The 20,126-nt window shown below is 38.4% G+C and overlaps 1 protein-coding gene across 1 annotated transcript in view; it reads right to left on the bottom strand.

Moving 5' to 3' along the window:
• Positions 1–20,126, bottom strand: part of ITPR1 (inositol 1,4,5-trisphosphate receptor type 1) — a 471,939-nt gene that overhangs the window by 273,788 nt on the left and 178,025 nt on the right. Inside the window, exon 3 of the mRNA XM_042782721.1 lies at positions 9,360–9,475. Coding sequence (XP_042638655.1) covers positions 9,360–9,475 — 116 coding nt within the window. The remainder of the gene's footprint in view (positions 1–9,359; positions 9,476–20,126) is intronic.

Raw genomic sequence — 20,126 nt, 5'->3', positions numbered from 1 at the left:
GCTGTTGCATTGTGGTAAACTGTGGTCAATGACATAAGACAAAGTATATGTGAACTACTGTATGGAAAGTGAATTTGCTCTGTAAATCTTCACCCAAATCACAATCAATCCATCAATCAATCAAAATTTAAAAAAAGAAATGCAATTTATCATTCCCAGCATAGCAGACCATATGATTGTCTGACTCAAATGGCAAGTACCAGTCCATTTCAGCTCACTAAAGCCTAGGATACCCATCTTCAAGCATTTCATTTTTTTTTAAATGCATTTTATTAAAATACAGCTTATGTCCAGTGAAATACACAAAACTAAAGTGACATGGGTCAATGTTTTTCCTTTTTTTTTTTTTTTTTTGCAGTGTTCCCTTCCCTCCCCTGGTAACCAGCAAAGTTTCCTTCCATATATAAACCTTTCTTTGACTTTTTACAATAATGAACTAATACAATATTTGTCCTTCTATGATTGACTCATTTCACCCGGCATCATGTCCTCCATGCTTACCCATGTTATGTGGTGTTTTGCTGATTCTACATTATTCTTTAGTGTTTCATAGTATTCTATTGTATCTATGACCAAAGTTTGGTTATCTCTTCTTCTGTTGATGGGCAGCTAGGTTGTTTCCATCTTTTGGCTATTGTAAATAGTTCTGCAATGAACATGGGTGTGCATATATCTGTTCTTGTCCTGGCTCTCACTTCTTTAGGATTGATACTGTCATTTTGTTATGTGCTTTTCTGTGGTGTTGATTCCTTTGTTCCATATAATTTTCTGTGCTGAGCTTGTTTTGTTTATGAATCATGTTATCACTTCCTTCATTGCTATTGTTTCAGTATTCACTAAATATTTGTGTTGGTCCTCTTTTTTATCTTGATGTGAAGGTTTATCATTTTCCTTTGAGGTTACCCTGTGATTTATAATTTTCTTCCTAAGATTAGAACAGTCCTTTCTATCTTACAGCTGTCTTGACTTCCTCATCATTTAGAAGTTCTGTAACTACACCATTTTTTTCCCTCTTTTTGGTTTGTAGTTGTTCTCAATATCAATTGATGTCTCTGGTTCCCTGCTTACAATCTTGTAAGCTTATTTACTTTGGATACTGCTATAATTGGATTGGTTTCTGAGTTATGTCATCATGTGTGTCTATGGTTGGTTGTTATTTGCTGTTGTTGGTTCTCTGTCCAAAGGACTCCCTTTAGCATCTCTTGTAAGGTTGGTTTGGTTTTAACAAATTTCCCTTAGTTTCTGCTTATCTGGAAATGTCCTAATTTCACCATCATATTTGAGGGACAATTTTGCTGGGTATATAATTCTTGGTTGGAAATTCTTCTCTTTCAGGTTTCATATATACCATCCCATTCTTCTCACCTAGATGGTTTCTGCCGAGAAATCCAAGCTTAATCTTATTGGTTGCCCCTTATAGGTAACTTTTCATTTTTGTTATGCTGCTTTCAGGATTCTTTCTTTATCTTTGGTTTTGGTGAGTTTGATGATGATAGGTCTTGGTGATTTTCTTTTGGGGTCTATGCCATTTGGGGTTCATTGGAATTCTTGAATGGATATATTCTCATCTTTCATCACACCAGGAATATTCTCTTCCAACAAATCTTCAACAATATTCTCAGTGCTTTTATTTGTCTCTTCCTGTTCTGGAATTCCGATTACATGTAGGCTATTCCTTTTTATGGAATCCCTCATGAAACTCAGCCTTTCTTCATTTTGTTTTGATCTTTTTTTCTGATTGATCCCTTTCCAAAGAAGTATTGAGGTATTTGCCTTCAATCTCACTAATTCCATCTTCCATTGATTCAATTCTACTCATTTGCCCATTCAATGTGTTATCTATTTCTGAAAACTTAGTATTAACTTTCTGGATTTCTGTCTGTAGATTTTGTATCATTTCTAATTTTTCATTTATTTTGTCATTTTGTTCTTGTACTGTCTTTCAAAATTGTTCTAGGGTTTTCTCTGTGTTTTCCTCAATTTTGTCAGTGTTTTCCTTGATCTGTCTCTCAATTTGTTGAAGGTACCTAAATATAATTCTTTTGAATTCCTTATCTGGGATTTCCAATGCTGCATCTTCCTCAGGGATGTGTTTTAGGTCTGTATCCTGGTCCCTTGTTTTTCCTGCTTTATCTTGCTTCTTTGTGTGGACTGTGATGCTCTGTTGTCTGTGAGGCATTGTGACATTTTTGTGTTTATATTTAATTGGTGATTGTATGTTGGAGTGATTTGCCCATGATTTTCATTTTCTTTGTTTTGTTTGTATGTTATCTATATAAGCAGGGTACTGTGCTGTGCTCCTCTATTCGCTAGTTGGCAACACTTATACACTCACCACCTGTCTCCTTTCCCATTGTCAGCCCCTTGTATGTCTCTGCCATCCTCAGCAAATGGAGCCTATTCTTAAGTCCCTGGAATCTGAATGAGAATGCTATCACTTTAAATATCCAAAATGGCTGCCATTTGTAAACATTCAAAATGGCTGCATCCTCAGTCACTTTAAATATCCAAAATAGCCACCATTTGTAAACAATTAAAATGGCCATACCCTTGGTCACTTTAAATATCCAAAATGGCCACTGCTTGTAAATAATCAAAATGGCCACGCCCTCCAGACAGCCAAATTCATAGCTCAGGTTGTCTCCTTCCTTGCTGCTTCCCTTCTAAGACATAGGCCACCAGCATAGTTGTCCCTGCAGCCCTTGGTGGCCAGGCATGATCTTTAGGTCAATTCTTAGGTCCCAACACCACTTGGAAATATTCAGGCTGTTGGTCTCATCAGGGTAGCTGACAGTCCACTGCTGTGACTGTCTCCATTCTCACTTATTTCATTCAAGTTTTTCCACTAGTTGGTGCCTAATCCACTCTTGTATACTTCGTTTTAAAGATCAGGGCTCCAGGATTATCTTCTGTATCTCTGTCAATTGGCTTCTCTTTTCTTTGTTGAAGAGGGTCTTGTAGCTTGTCTGCCTATTCCACCATCTTACTGGTCCATTTCATTTCACTTTTGAAAACTTCCAGTTTTCCTAGATACATACTTCATACATTTCCTGTTCTGATTATCAATGGATGTTTGCAGCTGTTTCTTCTCATTTTAAGTCTTGCCACATCAGCAAATGAAGGTCTTGAAAGTTTTACGCCATCCACATCATTAAGGTGGACTCTACTTTGAAGAGGCAGCTCTTCACTAGTTGTATCTTGAGAGCCTTCTAATCTGAGGGGCTCATCTTCCAGCACTAATATCAGACAATGTCCTGCTGCTATTCATAAGGTTTTCATTGGCCAGTTTTTTTTTTTTTTTTTTTTTTTAGTAGATTGTCAGGTCCTTCTTTCTAATTTGTCTACCATGGGTGACCCTTTTTGTAATTAAAATATCAGTGGCATAGCTTCTAGCATCACCATAACACACAAACCACCACAATACAACAAACTGACAGATGAGTGGTGGATACTAAGGACAACATCTATAAATTGACCAACATGTTCTTGTGGCAAGTTGCCTGGAGTTTCAAAAAGCCATCTTAAATTTCTTACCTTTTTATTATTTAAAATCCTGATAATTTAAACACCTGTTCCTCTTTTCCCCTATGCAATAGGCTAAGCAACTCTATGCTATGGTCTCCATCATTATTATTCACTAACGACATAGCCATGTTCCCTGTGGTGGTTAAATTTGTGTGTGAACTTGGCCAGGCCTGGCTGAGCAGCTGGGCAGCTGGATGTAGTATTCCCCATGATGAGACAGCTAATCAACTCCATGGTGGAATATACTGTGAGCAGCTGAGTAGCTGCCTTTAGGTATGTGGTCTGCTTCCCGTATATAAGAAAGCTTTGGGAATGGTCTCTAGCTTGTGGCATGCTTGACCTTGCAAGCAGCCATTTTGTTGTTCAGCAGCCTGCCAAGCTCTGCCAACCTTGGGACTTACAATGGACTTGAATTAATGGCCTGCCGTGTAGTTTGGTAACATCCGGACTATGCCATTTTATTTGTTGACTGTGGGCTTGTCAGCTTCAGCAGCCAGTAGCTGCCTGAATGAAGAAAAGCCTTTAGCTTTAGTGGGTTGGGAGCAAGAGGCAGAGCTGAAGCCTGGCACTGTGAACTCAAACTTAAAGCCTCCAAACTGTAAGAGAATAAACTCCTGTTTGTTGAAGTCATCCCATTTGTGGTATATTCCTGTCAGAGCAGCACTAGGTAACCAGAACACTCCCTAAGCAACATCAAGATCAACTCCACCAGTTACCTGTTACTTATTTCAGAAATAGAGAAACTTTATTAAATTACTACAAGAAAGTCACTGAAACAGTAGGGAAAGGCTATTTATTTAAGACCAATAAGCTCTGAATTACGTAAGGTGATATTAAATTAAATCTTCTGAAAACAAGCAGGTTTTAAAAGACAATAGGGACTTTTCACTCCTCTCGTTCCTTTTACCTCGTCAAAGCCGTTGCTTAATATAAGTGATCCTTTCTCAGAACGAAAACAATGTGGTATGTATTTCAAGGTAACTGATAAAATGCAGTCAGGAAATGGTAATTAAGGCCTTTAGAACAAATTATGTAATTCCTGGAGCCCAGGGAAGTTCACTTTGCCAAGACTTTTGGAAAATCATGACCAAAAGAGTTAAAATTCAGTTATTCCTGCAGAAGGAATTAGCATGCACACACACACACACACACACACACACAGTAACCAACCACTAGATGTCATTCTCCTTCAAAGTGCTATTTACGTTACTTATCCTAGTCAAAGGAAATCAAGTGGTCTAGACAGCTAATTCCTTAAAAGGCATTAATTTAAAATAATCTGACCTTTGATCAGGGTGCTGCACAGTAGTTGACAAAAATAAAAATGAAAATCCACTGGAGACTGGCCACCAGCCCCCAAAGGCAAATGGCTGCCAAAAATACAACACTTTAATGACCTTGTGGAGACCACAGAGACATACCGATGACTTTCTGACACTAAGGGGGAAAGATGCAACTAAGCAGGCAAGTAGTAACTGTTCAAGAACAAAGATAACACCCAAAGCCTAAAAGTCATACTGGTAATCTTAAATCAAAGGAAAGGATTGCTTTTCTTTTTAATTTTTTTAAAGCACAAAGAGCATGAAAGAGTTAATTCATTGCCTTTGTTTTTTAAAACAAATATAAGGACTTAAAAGCAATCACTTTGAAGATTTTTTTTTTTTTTTTAAGTGTGCTGTATTGTCACAGCTCATTCACGGGAAAGGCCTTTGAAAGGAATTATTGATGAAATATAACATACAAATCACAGATTGCAAACTATTGGCTTCAGAATTGCATCCCATCCCATCTAAGACATTTTGTGTTGGTGCTGAATTAGTTACCAACATGAAAAAAATGACAGCAACATTACACATAAAAGCATGTTTTTATATCTTTTCTGAAAAAGATTCTGAAGAACTAGTAGCAGCTCTAGGCCCACCTTCCCACTCAGTAACAGCTGGGAGGTAGGGCTATCCCTACATACTCCACTTAGCAACACTGCCCACCAAGCCCCCATTGTATCTGTTGGCTTACTACTTGGCCAATAGGATTCTGCATTTTCAACTCCAGCTATAAGAAGTGCAAGATAAGATTGAGAGTTACTAAAAAGATCTCAATGAACCAAATGGTTTTAATACCAGAAAAGCAAAGGTAGGAGTAGTAATAACATGCATATCTACAAAAATAAAGTCATAGGCATATGCTCTATATAGCTCTCTTGGGAGACTTGAAGGATTGAGTAACTTTCCCCACCCATTCAATTAAACTCCCATGTTCGTAGCACAGGAATCAGGGGTATCCTGCATTGTCACAGTGCCTAGGGGAGGAGGGGATACTACTAATATTTGGTGGACAGGAGCCAGCAATGCTAGACACCCTGAAATGCATGGTACAAAGATGGATTGTCACTCATTCCATACAAATTTACATCTGGTTAAACACATTTACATAAGTCAAAAAGCTGTCTGTAATTATTTGAGCCTGCACTTAACTACATTTTACATGTTAACACAAAGCATAGTTTTACATGGCTTAATTTATACTATTATTAATACATTTTCCAAAAATGCAGTCCAGTTGCTGTTGAGTTGACTCATGGTGATCCTATGTGTGTTAGAGTAGAACTGTGCTCCACAGAGTTTCAGAAGTGGATTGCCAGGCTTTTTCTTCCAAGGTGCTTCTAGGTAGACTCAAACCAACAACCTTTTGGTTAGCAGCAAGCACATTAACTGTTTTGCAGCACCCACTATTCAATAAAGGGGAAGGTGTCGTTTGCATTCTTCCTAACACTACGAATACTGCTGACCATTTTGGAAAATCACATCACAGATAACTTGCTTTCGGCATCACCAGTACTACACATCTGCACCAGTCACCATCTACAGCAGTGTCCTCAGAGTTATGCAAATAGGTACAGGTGTTTATTTATTTCCATCTTCTAGAGTGTGCTTGAGCATTAAGTTGCTGAAATACACATTTTATAAGAAATGACTTGCCTTTTATGTCTCTTTTATAATTCTTAGTTTTAAATTTCAAAAAAAAAAAAAAAAAACTCACTGCTGTAGAGTCATTTTTGACTCAGAGACCCCTCCTTGGGTTTCTGAGGTGGTATCTCTACAGAAGTAGATTGCCCGACCTTCTTTCCAAGGAGTGGCTGGTGGGTTTGAACCCCTAGCCTTCTGGTTAGCAGTCAAATGCCTTAGGCACTATGCCACCAGAGTTTCTTGATGATAACTAAGGAAACTACTAAATACAATTGCAAAGATGATCAATGCTGAGAAAGACATAAACAGGGTGCTATGGTGGAGCAAGCAGGACATGACTTAGACAAAGTGGTGGGGGAAGGCCTTGCTAAGATGACAGACACTTAAGCTGAGGCTTGAAGGATGCAGAGGTCCCAGCCTAGGTAGAGCCAGGAGAAGAATGTTCTAAACAAAACAAACTGGAAGTGCAAAGTCAGGAGACTGGTGAAAGTTTGCAGTGTTTAAAAAGTTAAACCAGAAGAAATAAAGCTAGTATGCTAATATAGTGAACGTAGTTCAGTAACATCAGACGTGGTCAGCAAGGAAAGAAGAATCCACACATGGACAGTCTAATAGTTGATGGCAAAAAGTCTGGGTTTCATTTTAAGTGCAATGAGAGTGACTGCTATTTGTCCTCAAATTGGTTAGGAACCGGGTCTTTTCCTCTTGTGCCTGGAGCATCTTACCCCGCCTACCCCCACATAACACAATATATACTAAATGAAAGCGTATCTTCACTTGATCCTTATCTTAACAAATGTGACTTTGCTCCACACTAGTCAAAACAGAAGGAGTCCTGGTGGCTAAATGGTTAAGTGTTTGGCTGCTAACTGAAAGCTTGGCAGTTTGAACCTACCCAGTGGCTCCACAGAAGAAAGACCTGGTCATCTTAGCCTAGAAAACCCTATGGGACAGTTCTATTCAGTCATGTGGAATTCAGTGGTACACAACAATGAAAACAAAGTGAGCTGAGATGGCAGACCATGAAGCTCCTCAATGCTCACAGTTATTCTACACCTCTATCATCACTAAGGGAGCTCTGCTAGTGTAGTGCCTAAGGCATTTGACTGCTAACCAGAAGGCTGGCAGTTCAAATGCACCAGCCACTCCTCGGAAGGAAGATTGGGCAATCTAGTTGAGTAGTGGTGCTGCCTTGGTGTGGTGTAGTAAATTACCTGGTATGGCTTTTCTAGCCAAAAGCCTTTGTAAACTCCAAGGTGGAATTTGCCATGAGCAACTGAGTAGCTCTTGATTGTTAAAGTTATCCACCTGAGATACTTCTGTGGTGAGTGACACAAAGCAATCTTCTGGGAAGTTCTCTCTCTCTCAGGTGTATAGAATTCTGATGTTGGGATTGGTTGGTTTGGGCCACTCTGCCAGGCTCAAAAGAAACCCTCCTAGAGGCAAGGAGTCTCTCTGACTGTTGGCTGAGAAAGATGTGCTACTGAGAGAAACGCACTCCTGAGAGATGTGAGAGACACACACTGCTGAAAGAGAGACACGAGAGAGAACACACTGCTGAGAGCAATGTGCTGCTGAGACTGCTGGCTGCTGATGAGAAGGCCGGCTGCAAGAGATTGAGTACACTTCTGAACTTGAATTGTAGTCTGGTGCTTCCCTAATAAACCCCATAATCTGTGACTTCTGTGTGGCCACTGCCTCAAGGGAAGAATGGTTGGTGAAAGGGCTGAAGGGAGGCAGCATGTCTGGCCTCGCAGGAATAGGCCTTGGGCTACTGATGGTGATTTTTGTCTTCCTCTTGTGGGGTTAAAGGAAGTCAGAAGATGCGGCCTCCCTGCCCCTTTGGCACTTGGAAACCCAAGGAGGGGTCACTATGAGTTGGATCTGATTTAACAACAGTGAATTTGGTTTGGTTTTGGTATCATCACTAAGGCCCAAGGAACACTTTTTATATTCAGTTAATAAATATTTGAGAACCTATTATGTGTCAAACTGTTTCAGACATAAAGAGCAAAACTGAAATATATGCCTGCCTGCAAGTAACTTATATTCTAGTTAGGAAAGATTGCAGACAATGAAAACAAATTAGAAAGATCATGACAAATTACATAGAGAAAAATAAAGCAAGATAAGGGGATGGGAAATGAATTGCAATTCCAATAATCCTACATTGATTTATGTCATGTCCTTCTTCTAAGTGTCCCAAAGAACTACACAGACTATTCTCACTGTATAGGATATTAAAAGAATTATGTCATCATTTAACAGGAGGAGAAATGAGCTCAGAGAAGTTGAAACAATGAATATGGCCACATACGACATCAGCAATGGAATAAGTACATTTCTTGTATATGAACAGTCAAAGGAAATACAATGATAATAAACTAATATTTATTAAGCAATTACTATGATGCTAGACACTATTCATGTACATTTTAAGTTTCATTTCATAGAATCCTCACAAAGACCTCCTGAGGTGGGTATTATGATCATACACATTTTACAGATGTAACAAAGGTACAAAATAAGTATGTAACTTGCTTAAGGTGACCAGTTAGTGAGCAGTGGAGCCAGGATGTAAATCGAGACAGTCTGCTTCCAGAGCGTGATCTTATGACCAATACATTTCCCAAAGCTACCCCAAAAGGCAACGACTGAGAAAAAAGCAGCTCTCATGTCATCTCAAGACAACTATGACCCATGTCTCTTTAGGGTTATATTCCTTTTATCCTTTTAACAAAGAATGCAAGGAAAACAGTACCAAAGGTAGAAATTTGCATAATTAGTTCCCCCACCCTTTACACTTGGATACCACTCAAGTGGCCGCTCACAAGAGCCTCATCACCAACAGCCCCTTCCAGTACATACGTGGAGCTTGTTGAGCAGCACTGCATCTGTTGTGCTGTTGGCCCCTGGCTTTGCAGCTTTCCAAAACTGCTTCTGGGCAGAGTAGCGATTCATAGGACATAGCTTGAAGAGGCAGTCTAGAAGTGAAATAAGCAAACAAAAATGTTACTGAGAAGTCTATTCCCTCAAGCTTTGAAGAAAGCTCTCCCTTTGATTTATGTAAGGTTTTATGAAGTATATTATATGTGCATATAAATTATAAGATAGAAACCTCTCTTGTTAAAGTTAATTCTCACCACCACTGTGATGAGGAAACTGAGGCTTACAAAAAGTAAGTCAGTAATCCATCATTACATGGATAAACAGAAGAACCAGGATGTAGAGTTCAACTCTAGTGTTCTTTCTCCTATCCCATAGTTGTCTCCTTTCTTTTACAACAGACAATTATTCCTCATTATGTGAGACAATATAAACAAGCATTTTCTCATTCTCACACAAGTTCAATTTTCTTATATCAAAAACTACTTCTTAAAACAATACTACAGAAGCTTATTTATAGGGACTTCCTGGGGTACAGGTACTTGAGTGTCCTGTGCAAGACGATCCTCTAGGATGCAGACAGAAAATGTTTGCACCTGATGTGGAGCGGTACCTTCCCTAGTCTCAAAGTATCACTCTCAAAGTATCATGACATATTTCAGTTTAGGGATACCTGGATTTATATGAGTTTATACATGATCTTACATAGTTTAAACCAACTGTCACAAAATGAACAAGTAGTTTTAAATGATTTCGGCAAAGAAATAAAAAACCAAAGGTAACAGTAGCAATGCAAACCAGGGAACATGAAGAATATGGTAGAATGGACAATACCTTTATTTCTTTTGTCAGCTATTATAAGGTAAAAATAACAGTGATCTAATCAGATCTGAGGGAGCACTGGTGGCATAGCGCCTGAGGCATTTGAATGCTAACCAGAAGGCTGGCGGTTCAAACCTACCAGTTGCTCCTCAGAAGGAAGACTGGGCAATCTACTTCCGTAGAGATACTGCCTCAGAAACCCAAGGAGGGGTCGCTATGAGTCGAAATGACTTAACGGCAGTGAGTTTGGTTTTTTAATCAGATCTGAAAAAAGTCACCCAGAAATTAGTAATCATAAAGCAAACTACTGAAGATATTATTTTTAATGATGAACCTTTCCCTTAACTACCTATGTGCCTTATGGTATGAATGATGATATATGAAGCCATCATGATTAACCTCATGATTTAATATTAATCTTCTTCATTAACTTCTATTTTCTTGTTTGTTTTCATAATATACACAATATACTAGTACAGTAATACATGCATATGTTTTAAATACACATACACATATATGCATAAATACATAGTTTAAGGGTACATTTGCCAATTTTTTTTAAATGGAATACGCCATCAAAAAAGGTTAGAAATTGCTGCCTTAAGCCATATTTAAAATTGGTATCCCTGAAAAGTGACTTTTCAAACTTAAGTATTTATAGAGTAAAATTACTAAGTTTGGAGTGATACTCAGATTCAGAAGAATTATACCCTGAAAGTATGAACAGGTTTTTAAGGAAATTTAATCTATTAAATGTATATTATTTCTCAGCTATTAATTCAAACAGACTTCTTCAAAGCACCTTGAACAGGTAAATTTCTAGTTACTGTCCTAGCCTAATAACCATCTCAAAGTAAGAAAAATTCTTATTATTGTCAACTACATAAACATTAAGATATTAAGACTTCCTTCTACTTCAGTCAGCCTTTCCTCTAGTTGAGATCAATGAATTCCTACCATGTACTAAGCACACAAAAAATTAACACTATTTAGAAAAAAACCAAAACGAAACAAAATCATTTAATTGTAGAAGTAAAATGTAATTTCTCCATTTCTATCATCTCTTTCTTCACTAAGTATTTCTAAACACCCATAGGCAGTTATAGATATGCTGTTGTGTCCCATCAAGTCGATTCCAACTCACAGTGACCCCATGTGACAGAGCAGAACTGCCCAATAGGGTTTCCTGCTGTAATCATTACTGGAGCAGAATGCCACATCTTTCTCCTACAGAGTGGCTGGTAAATTTGAACTGCTGATCTTTCAGTTAGCAGCCGATCACTTAACCACTGCACCAACAGGGCTCCTTTAATGTAAATGTAAGATCAAATTATATCAATCTTTATCAAGGATCTTAAAGATCCATCAACATAAAGTAAGTTTTATTATACATGAAAGATACAGCCTATATGGTCTGTAGAGAACAAAGGACAGAGCAGGAAAACCAGTCTAAGAAACAGGGTTGCTATATGGAACACTTAAGGAAGGAAGGTACAGGTCATTACTGTTTACCACATAAATGGCAACTTAATGATCTCACTGTGGGAGATGTGCTTTTTCTACCAGCTGGATGCACGTGAACTCTCCATTCACCCTATGAATAATTCCACACGCCATGAGCCTGTTAGCCAGCATTAAGTGGACTATCTATGACATAGGACACACATATCTGGGCTAGGTCAGGGTGACTTCCTTGCTAAGCACACAATTTAAAAACAAAAAAGACATTCAAAATATTTAAGTCACCTGCATTAATGCTTTAAACATGACTTAGTTTATGGACCAAATGGGGTTAACAATTTCAAATTTTATAAATAAGAAGACATGGAGAGCAAAATGGCCTATCTTTTCCCTCCAACACAGGCCATAACGGTGACAGCTAAATGGTATGAATTTCTTTTAAAGAAAGTTGTGTTTTAAAATGATTTGAGGAACAGTCAGACTGGATCCATGATGCTGAGGTACAACACGCAATGGAAAGCACCATTTTACAACTGTTCACAGTATAACCAAAATCAAGTCCTCACTTAACAAATGGGCTACCACACAGGCTTGAAACTTCAGATAACTTTACATTCACTAAACGTGACTGAAGATTTAAACCCACACAATCCACCCAAAAAAGCCTTGCTATACCTTCCACCCCAACTATTTCCCTTTTGCAAAACTGAGCATTACAGCATTACACTGTATTACATGTACTTCCAACGGTCTATGTAAATATATGAAATGGTAACATACTAGCAAGAGAAACAAATTAGCCTTGCTGATTTTGCTTTGTTGTCCCAGTTGCTTAGCAACTGATTCAAAGAAAAAATTAAGTAATTCAAATGTGATGTTAAAGTAACTTTGCAAAATTCTGCAATTCAGTGGCTCCATATTCCCCTTTGGTATTTGGATGGCACAGTAGGTCAAATTAAAGTTCCGCTGGGTCCAAATGCTGTGCTAAGTATAAAAATATACAAATACAGGAAATCCAGTAGAAGAATAGTTATAATAGATATAGGGAAGGGTGTCAAATATGTAGGTACATACCACAATGGTTTGGTCTCTCATCCAAACAAATGCCACAAAGAATATTTTATGTGACAGTTAGTTCAGACTTTGAAGGAATAAATAAACTAAGTTTCTAAAAAATCACTTTGAATATTTCTAAGCCATACCATATGCTACACTGGATTGGCAAAGGAGAATTTCACTGAATAGAGGGGTTGGGTTAAGTGTTAAACAGCTGTATGGGATAGAAACCAGACAGAAGAGGCCATAGGTGATTTGACCTTATTTAACATTCCAGAGCTTTGGTTGGAGGGAGCAGCTCAACAGCTTAGCAGAGGAATTTACCAAATTAGGAATGCATGGTTAGGAGTAGATGAGAGCAAGAGGGGCCACAGGGGTGCTTGGAGCACTCTAGGGTGGGTCAAAGGAAAATGGACAGACAAAAAGATTGACCAGGTGTTGGCAAAGAATCCTGAAAGTACCATGGGCTGCCAGAAGAACTAGTAAATCTTTCCTAGAAGAAGTGCAGCCAGAATGTTCCTTGGAAGCGAGAATAGCCAAACTCCACCTCATCCACTTTGGTCATGTTGTCAGAAGGGACCATTCTCTGGAGAAGGACATCATGCCTGGTAAAGGGAGGGTCAGCAAAAAAGGGGAAGACCTTCAATGAGATGACTGACATAGTGGCTGCAACAATGGACTCAGGAATAGCAAGGATTGTGAGGCTAGCGCAGGACCAGGCAGTGTTCTGTTCTGTTGTACACAGGGTCACTATGCGTCAGAGTCAACTTCATGGCACCTAACAACAACAACAACAACAAAAATAGCTAGAGCCACTATTTCTACACCATCTTCCTCAGCTCTAGAACTTTAAACTCTAAAATGTAAGGTCCCTGAGGGCACAGACTTCTGTCTATTTTGTACACTATGGTAACCCCAGGGTCTAGTGACAGAGTAGAAGCACACAACTGTTGTTGAATTCATGATGTGTTGTTGTTAGCTGCTCATGATGTGTTGTAGTTAGTCGGGTCCAATTCATGTCAACCCCAATGGCAACAAAACAAAATGTTGCCCGGTCCTGAGCCATCTTCACAACAGCTGGTCTGCTTGAGTCTATTGTTGCAGCCACTGTGTATTCTGAGTGCCTTCCAATCTAAGGGGCTCATTGTCCAGCACTACAATGGACAATATTCTGTTGTGATCCATACAGTTTTCACTGACTAATTTTCAGAAGTAGATTGCCAGGCCATCCTTCCTAGTCTGTCTTAGCCTGAAAGCTCTGCTAAAACCTGTCTACCACAAGTGACCCTGCTGATGTTTGAAATACCAGTGGCAGAGTTTCCAGCATAACAGCAACATGCAAGCCACCACAATATGAGTGGTGACATTAGTGATTTAATCCCTAAGACTTCAGAAGTAATGGTGAATATATCCTTTGAGGTCACTTGTGGCTCTTCCTTCCAGGAATCTATTCAAGCATTCATCTAATATTTATTAAAGTGCTTGCTATGTGCTGAAAACAGTACTAAGTGCTGAAAATATAACAGTAAAACAGACATGTATGCTTCTTAAAACAATCCTAGTGACTGAGACAAACCAGTTAAATACAGAAGTTGAATTACAGCAAATTGAAAGTACTATGGAATATGGTAGAATAGGCAGACAAGTTACACAGACCTTTTTCAACAAAGAAAAGAGAAACCAATTGACACAGATACAGAAGATAATCCTGGATCCCTGTGCTTTGAAAGGAAAGATAAAGAAGTGGATAAAACATCAACTAGTAGAAGAACCTGAGTGAATACAGTGAATAAGGAGACAAACAGAGTTGTGGACTGTCAGCTATCCTGACAGCATGGACAGCCTAAATATTTCCAAGTAGTGTTAGGACCTGAGAATTAACATAAAACTGGGCCCTATTCACCAAGGGCTGCATGGATGATTGCACTGGTGGCTGATGACTAAAAAGGGAAACAGCAAAGAAGGAGATAAACAGAGCAGTGGACTTTCGGCTGTCTGGAGGACACAGCCATTTTGAATGTTTACAAGTGGCAGCCATTTTGGAACAACAGTATTCTTGTTCAGATTCCAGGGACCTAAGAATAGGCTCCACTTGCCAAGGACAGCAGGGACATACTGGAGGCTGATGAATGGAAAGGAGACAGGTGGTGAGAGCATTAGTGCTGCCAAACAGCAAAGAGAGGAACACGGTACTCTGCTTACTCAAACAACATCTAAATAAAACAAAGAAAATGAACATCTTGAGTGAGTCACTCAAACATACAATCACCAATTAAATATGAACACAAAAATGTCACAATGTCTCAGAGACAACAGAGCATCACAGTCCACATAAAGAAGCACTATAAGGCAGGAGAAACAAAGGAGCAGGATACAGACCCAGAATACAGCCCTAAGGAAGAAGCCACATTGGAACTCCCTGATAAGGAATTTAAAGACTTATATTTAGGTACCTTCAACGAATTGAGAGATAGCTCAAAGGAAACACTGACAAAACAGAGAAAACCCTAGAACAATTTTGGAAGAAAATATAAGAACAAAATGACAAAATAAATGAAAAATTAGAAAAGATACAAAATCTACAGATAGAAATCCAGATGATTAATACTAAATTCTCAGAAATAGATAACACATTGAATGGGCAAAGGAGTAGAATTGAATCAATGGAAGACAGAATCAGTGAGATTGAAGACAAATACCTCAATACTTCTTTGGAAAGGGATCAATCAGAAAAAAAGATCAAAACAAAATGAAGAAAGCCTAAGGTTCACGTGGAATACTATCAAAAGAAATAACCTACATGCAATTGGAATTCCAGAACAGGAAGAAAAAAATGAAACCACTGAGAAAATTGGCCAAGATTTGTTGGAAGAGACTATTCCTGGTATGATGAAAGATGAGAATATATCCATTCAAAAAGTTCAATGAACCCCAAACAGAATAGACCCCCCAAAAAACACCAACACATATCATCATCAAACTCACCAAAACCAAAGATAAAGAAAAATCCTAAAAGCAGCATGGGAAAAACGAAAAGATAGCTACAAAGGGCAACCAATAAGACTAGGCTCTGATTTCTTGGCAGAAACCATGAAGACAAGAAGGCAATGGGATGGTATATATAAAATCCTGAAAGAAAAACAATTCCATCCAAGAATTATATACCCAGCAAAATTGTCCCTCAAATATGATGGTGAAATTAGGACATTTTCAGATAAGCAGAAATAATGGGAATTTGTTAAAACCAGACCAACCTTACAAGAGATGCTAAAGGGAGTCCTTTGAACAGAGAACCAACAATAGCAAATAACAACCGACCATTGACATTCATGATACCATAACCCAGAAACCAACACAGTTATGGAAGTATACAAAGTAAAATAAGCTTATGAGATTGTAAACAGGTAACCAGAGACACCAACTGGCAGATGAGGACAACTACAAACAAGAAAGATGGAAAAAGTAGTTGCAGAACTTCTAAACAGTGAGGAAGTCAAGACAATTGCAAGATAGAATGGACTGTTCTAAACTTGAGAAGAAAATTATAAATCACAGGGTAACCACAAAGGAAAATGAAAAAACTTTACATCAAAATAAAAAAGAGGACAAGTGCAAATATTTAGCAAATACTAAAAGAATAGCAATGAAGGAAAGGATAACACAATTCATAAACAAAATGAGCTCAGCACAGAAAATTATATGGAACAAAGAAATCATCACCACAAAAAAACATAACAAAATGTCAGCAACAAAATCACACTATATAATTATACTGAACGTAAATGGATTAAATGCACCACTCAAGAGACAGAGAACTGCACACTGGGTAAGTAAATATAACTCATTACACACTGTCTCTCTATCCTTGTGCCCCTCTGGCCTCTTTGCCCCACCACCCAGCAACCCAGTGCCACCCTGGGGCCATTAGACTCTACCTCTGAGCCTAACCTTGTAGAACCCTGTGGGCTTCAGTTTCCTCCTCTGTAAAATTGGGGTTGATGATAAGCATCCAGGTGGAGAGAAAGGGGCTTTGTAAGCACTGTGGAGATGACAGGGCAGGCATGGGGGGGGGGGGGATTCCATGGCTTCAAAAGTCCCTTGCCTGGTTTTCTTCCAGCTCTTTCTTCCCCTCACAGATGGTCCAGGCCTTAGCCAGGCTCTTACCATTCCTCTGTCACTTCTACCCTGGAGACAGGTTCCCAGAAATTGTGAGTATCATAGGAAAGACCTGTGTCAGGACTATAGCCTTCCCCGAAAACAAAAAGGGTCTCCTCCAGGGCCTGCCACATACTGGCTGAGAAGGTCGGCTGAGACAGGATTAAAAGAAATGGATACAAACCACAATAAGAGGAAAAGAGGTTAGGCACGGGAAGAGCTTCCCTCCCAGTTCTTCCCTATCATGTGTTGGTGCAGTGATACTAACAGTAAAAGTAGCAAACATCTGTTGAGCAATGTGCTTGTCCAAGTAAAAGATGCACACAGCTCAACTCAGTAACTCTGGGAGGTAGGACCAGTTATGCCCCTTTTAGGTAATAAAACAAGAGCTCCAAGATGTCAAGTAACTTCCCCAAGGTTACACAGCCACTAAGTGTCAGACCTGTAGCTTCCTGACTAGGATCAGTCAGCACTGCAGTCCTCCCCAGAGGCAAGGGGGTGGACCAGGTAATCTCTCAGAATCCCTCCAACAAATGAGTTTTTGGTTATGTACTTAGTATACCATTGAAAGCTACAGGGAATTCTGGGAGATCCAGCCTTCCAGGACAGAGTCATGACAACTCCATAAATTAGAACTGCATTTCTAAACTCAAATACCAAAAGAAACCATGCTGGTAACAAACGTCTCAAGTAGGCAGCAAGTGAGGCAACAGGGAATGGTAGAGACTGTGGCAAACTACAGAATAATGATTTCTCTAAAAGGGCCAGCTGTTGGCTTCTCTAATCAGTTGTTGTCACGTTGAGAGTACAGACCAGAGAAGCCAGACATCCACATTTTTGGATAATCTCCTAATGTTTAAACAGTGGCAACAAACTCAAAATTTTAAAAAAAAATAATAAGTATGTAAGCCAAAAAAAAAAAAAAAAGGAAAACAAAACATAACCCAACAATGTTCTGTCTACAAGAGACACACCTTAGAGACAAAAACAAAAACAGACTAAAAACCAAAGGTTGGAAAAAGATTTATCAAGCAAATGGCAACCAAAAAAGAGCAGGAGTGGCAATATTAATTTCTGATCAAATGAACTTTAAGACAAAAACCACTATAAGAGACAAGGAAGGACATTATATAAAGATTAAAGGATCACCTGAACAAGAAGACATAACCATAATAAATATCTATGCACCCACTGAAAGAGCCCCAAAATACATAATTCAGACTTTAATAGAATTGAAAAGACGAATAGATGACTCCACAGCCATAGTTGTTGTTGTTGTTATGTGCCGTCGAGTCGGCCCCGACTCATAGCGACCCCTCCTTGGGTTTCCGAGGCAGTATCACTACGGAAGTAGGATTGCCCAACCTTCCTTCTGAGGAGTGGCCATAGTAGGAGACTTTAATACACCACTTTCAATCAAATATAGAACAACTGGAAAGAAACTCAACAAAAATGCAGAAGAACAATACAATTTACCAACTTGACCTTATAGACATCTACACAGCACTTCAACCAACAACAGCACAATACATATTCTTTTCCAGTGCATATGGAGCATTCTCCATGACAGACCTTATTTTCAGCCTTAAAGCAAGCATTAATAAATTTAAAAGCATTGAAATACTGCAAAGCATCTTCTCAGATCATAATGCTATGAAATTATAAACCAACAACAGGAAGATCGATGGAAAAAGAGCAAACACATGGAAACTGAATAACAATGTCATTGAAAATGACTGGGAAATAGAAGAAATAAAAATGGAAATCAAAAATTTCTTGATTCAAACACAACATACCAAAATCTTTGGGACACAGCAAAAGCAGTGATCAGAGGCCAATTTATTACAATAAATGCACACATCAAAAAAGAAGAAAGAACCAAAATCAATACCTTAACATAGTATATCCAAACATTTTAAAAAGAGAAGCAAAAAAGCCTACAGTCACTATAAGAAAAGAAATAATAAAGATTTGAGCAGAAATAAATGAAACAGAAAATAGAAAGACAATAGAAAAAAAAAATCAACAAAACTAGAAGTTGGTTTTTTGAAAAGATTAATGAAATGGACAAACTACTGGCAAATTTAACAAAGGAAAAGAGAGAGAGATACAAATAACACAAATTAGGTGATGTCACAACAGAACCAACAGAAATTAAAAGGATAATATCAGGATACTATGAAGAACTGTACTCCAACAAATTTGAAAATCTAGAGGAAATGGACAGATTTCTAGAAACATGCTACTTACCTAAACTAACACAGACTGAGCTGGAAAAGTTGAACAGACCCATAACAAAAGAAGAAATTGAAAAGATCATAAAAAAAAAAATTACCAACAAAAAAAAACCCTGGCCCAGACAGTTTCACCGGAGAATTCTACCAAACCTTCAGAGAAGAAATGACACCAATACTACGGAAACCATTCCAGAACACAGAAAATGATGGAATCCTCCCAAATTCATTTTATGAAGTAAGCATAACCTTGATACCAAAACCAGGCAAAGACATCACTAAAGAGGAAAACTACAGACCAATACCTCTCATGAATATAGATGTAAAAATCTTCAACAAAATCCTAGCTAATAGACTCCAACAACATATCAAGAAAATAATTCATGATGACCAAGTGGGGTTCATATCAGGTATGCAAGGATGGCTTAACATCAGAAAAACAATCAATGTCATCCATCATATCAATAAAAACAAAGGTAAAGAACCACATGATCATATCAATTGATGCAGAAAAGGCATTTGATAAAATTCAACACCTATTACTGATTAAAAAAACAACCTCTCAGCAAAATAGGAATAGAAAGTACATTCCTCAACATAATAAAGGGTATACATGCAAAACCAAGAGCCAACATTATTCTCAATGGAGAGAGACTGAAACCATTCCCCTTGTGAACAGGAACCAGACAAGGATGCCCTCTATTACCACTTTTATTCAACACTGTATTGGAAGCCCTAGCCAGTACAATAAGGCAAGAAAGGGAAATCAAAGGCATCCAAATTGGTAAGAAAAAAGTCAAACTATCCCTATTTGCTGATGATATAACCATACACACAGAAAACCCAAGAGACTCAGCTTAAAAACTACTGGAAATAATTGAGAGATTTAGCATCGTGGCAGGACACAAGATCAACATCCAAAATCCAGTTGGATTCCTCTACACCAGCAAAGAGATTGCTGAAAAAGAAATAAGGAAATCAATACCATTTACAATAGCTACCAAAAACATAAAATACTTGG

The sequence above is a fragment of the Orycteropus afer genome, unplaced genomic scaffold (assembly GCF_000298275.1).
Source record: "Orycteropus afer afer isolate SDZICR_OR568_19922 unplaced genomic scaffold, OryAfe1.0 scaffold00429, whole genome shotgun sequence".
Lineage (NCBI taxonomy): Eukaryota > Metazoa > Chordata > Mammalia > Tubulidentata > Orycteropodidae > Orycteropus > Orycteropus afer.
Note: the sequence above shows the minus strand (reverse complement) of the source record. Positions and strands in the feature narration are given on the sequence as shown.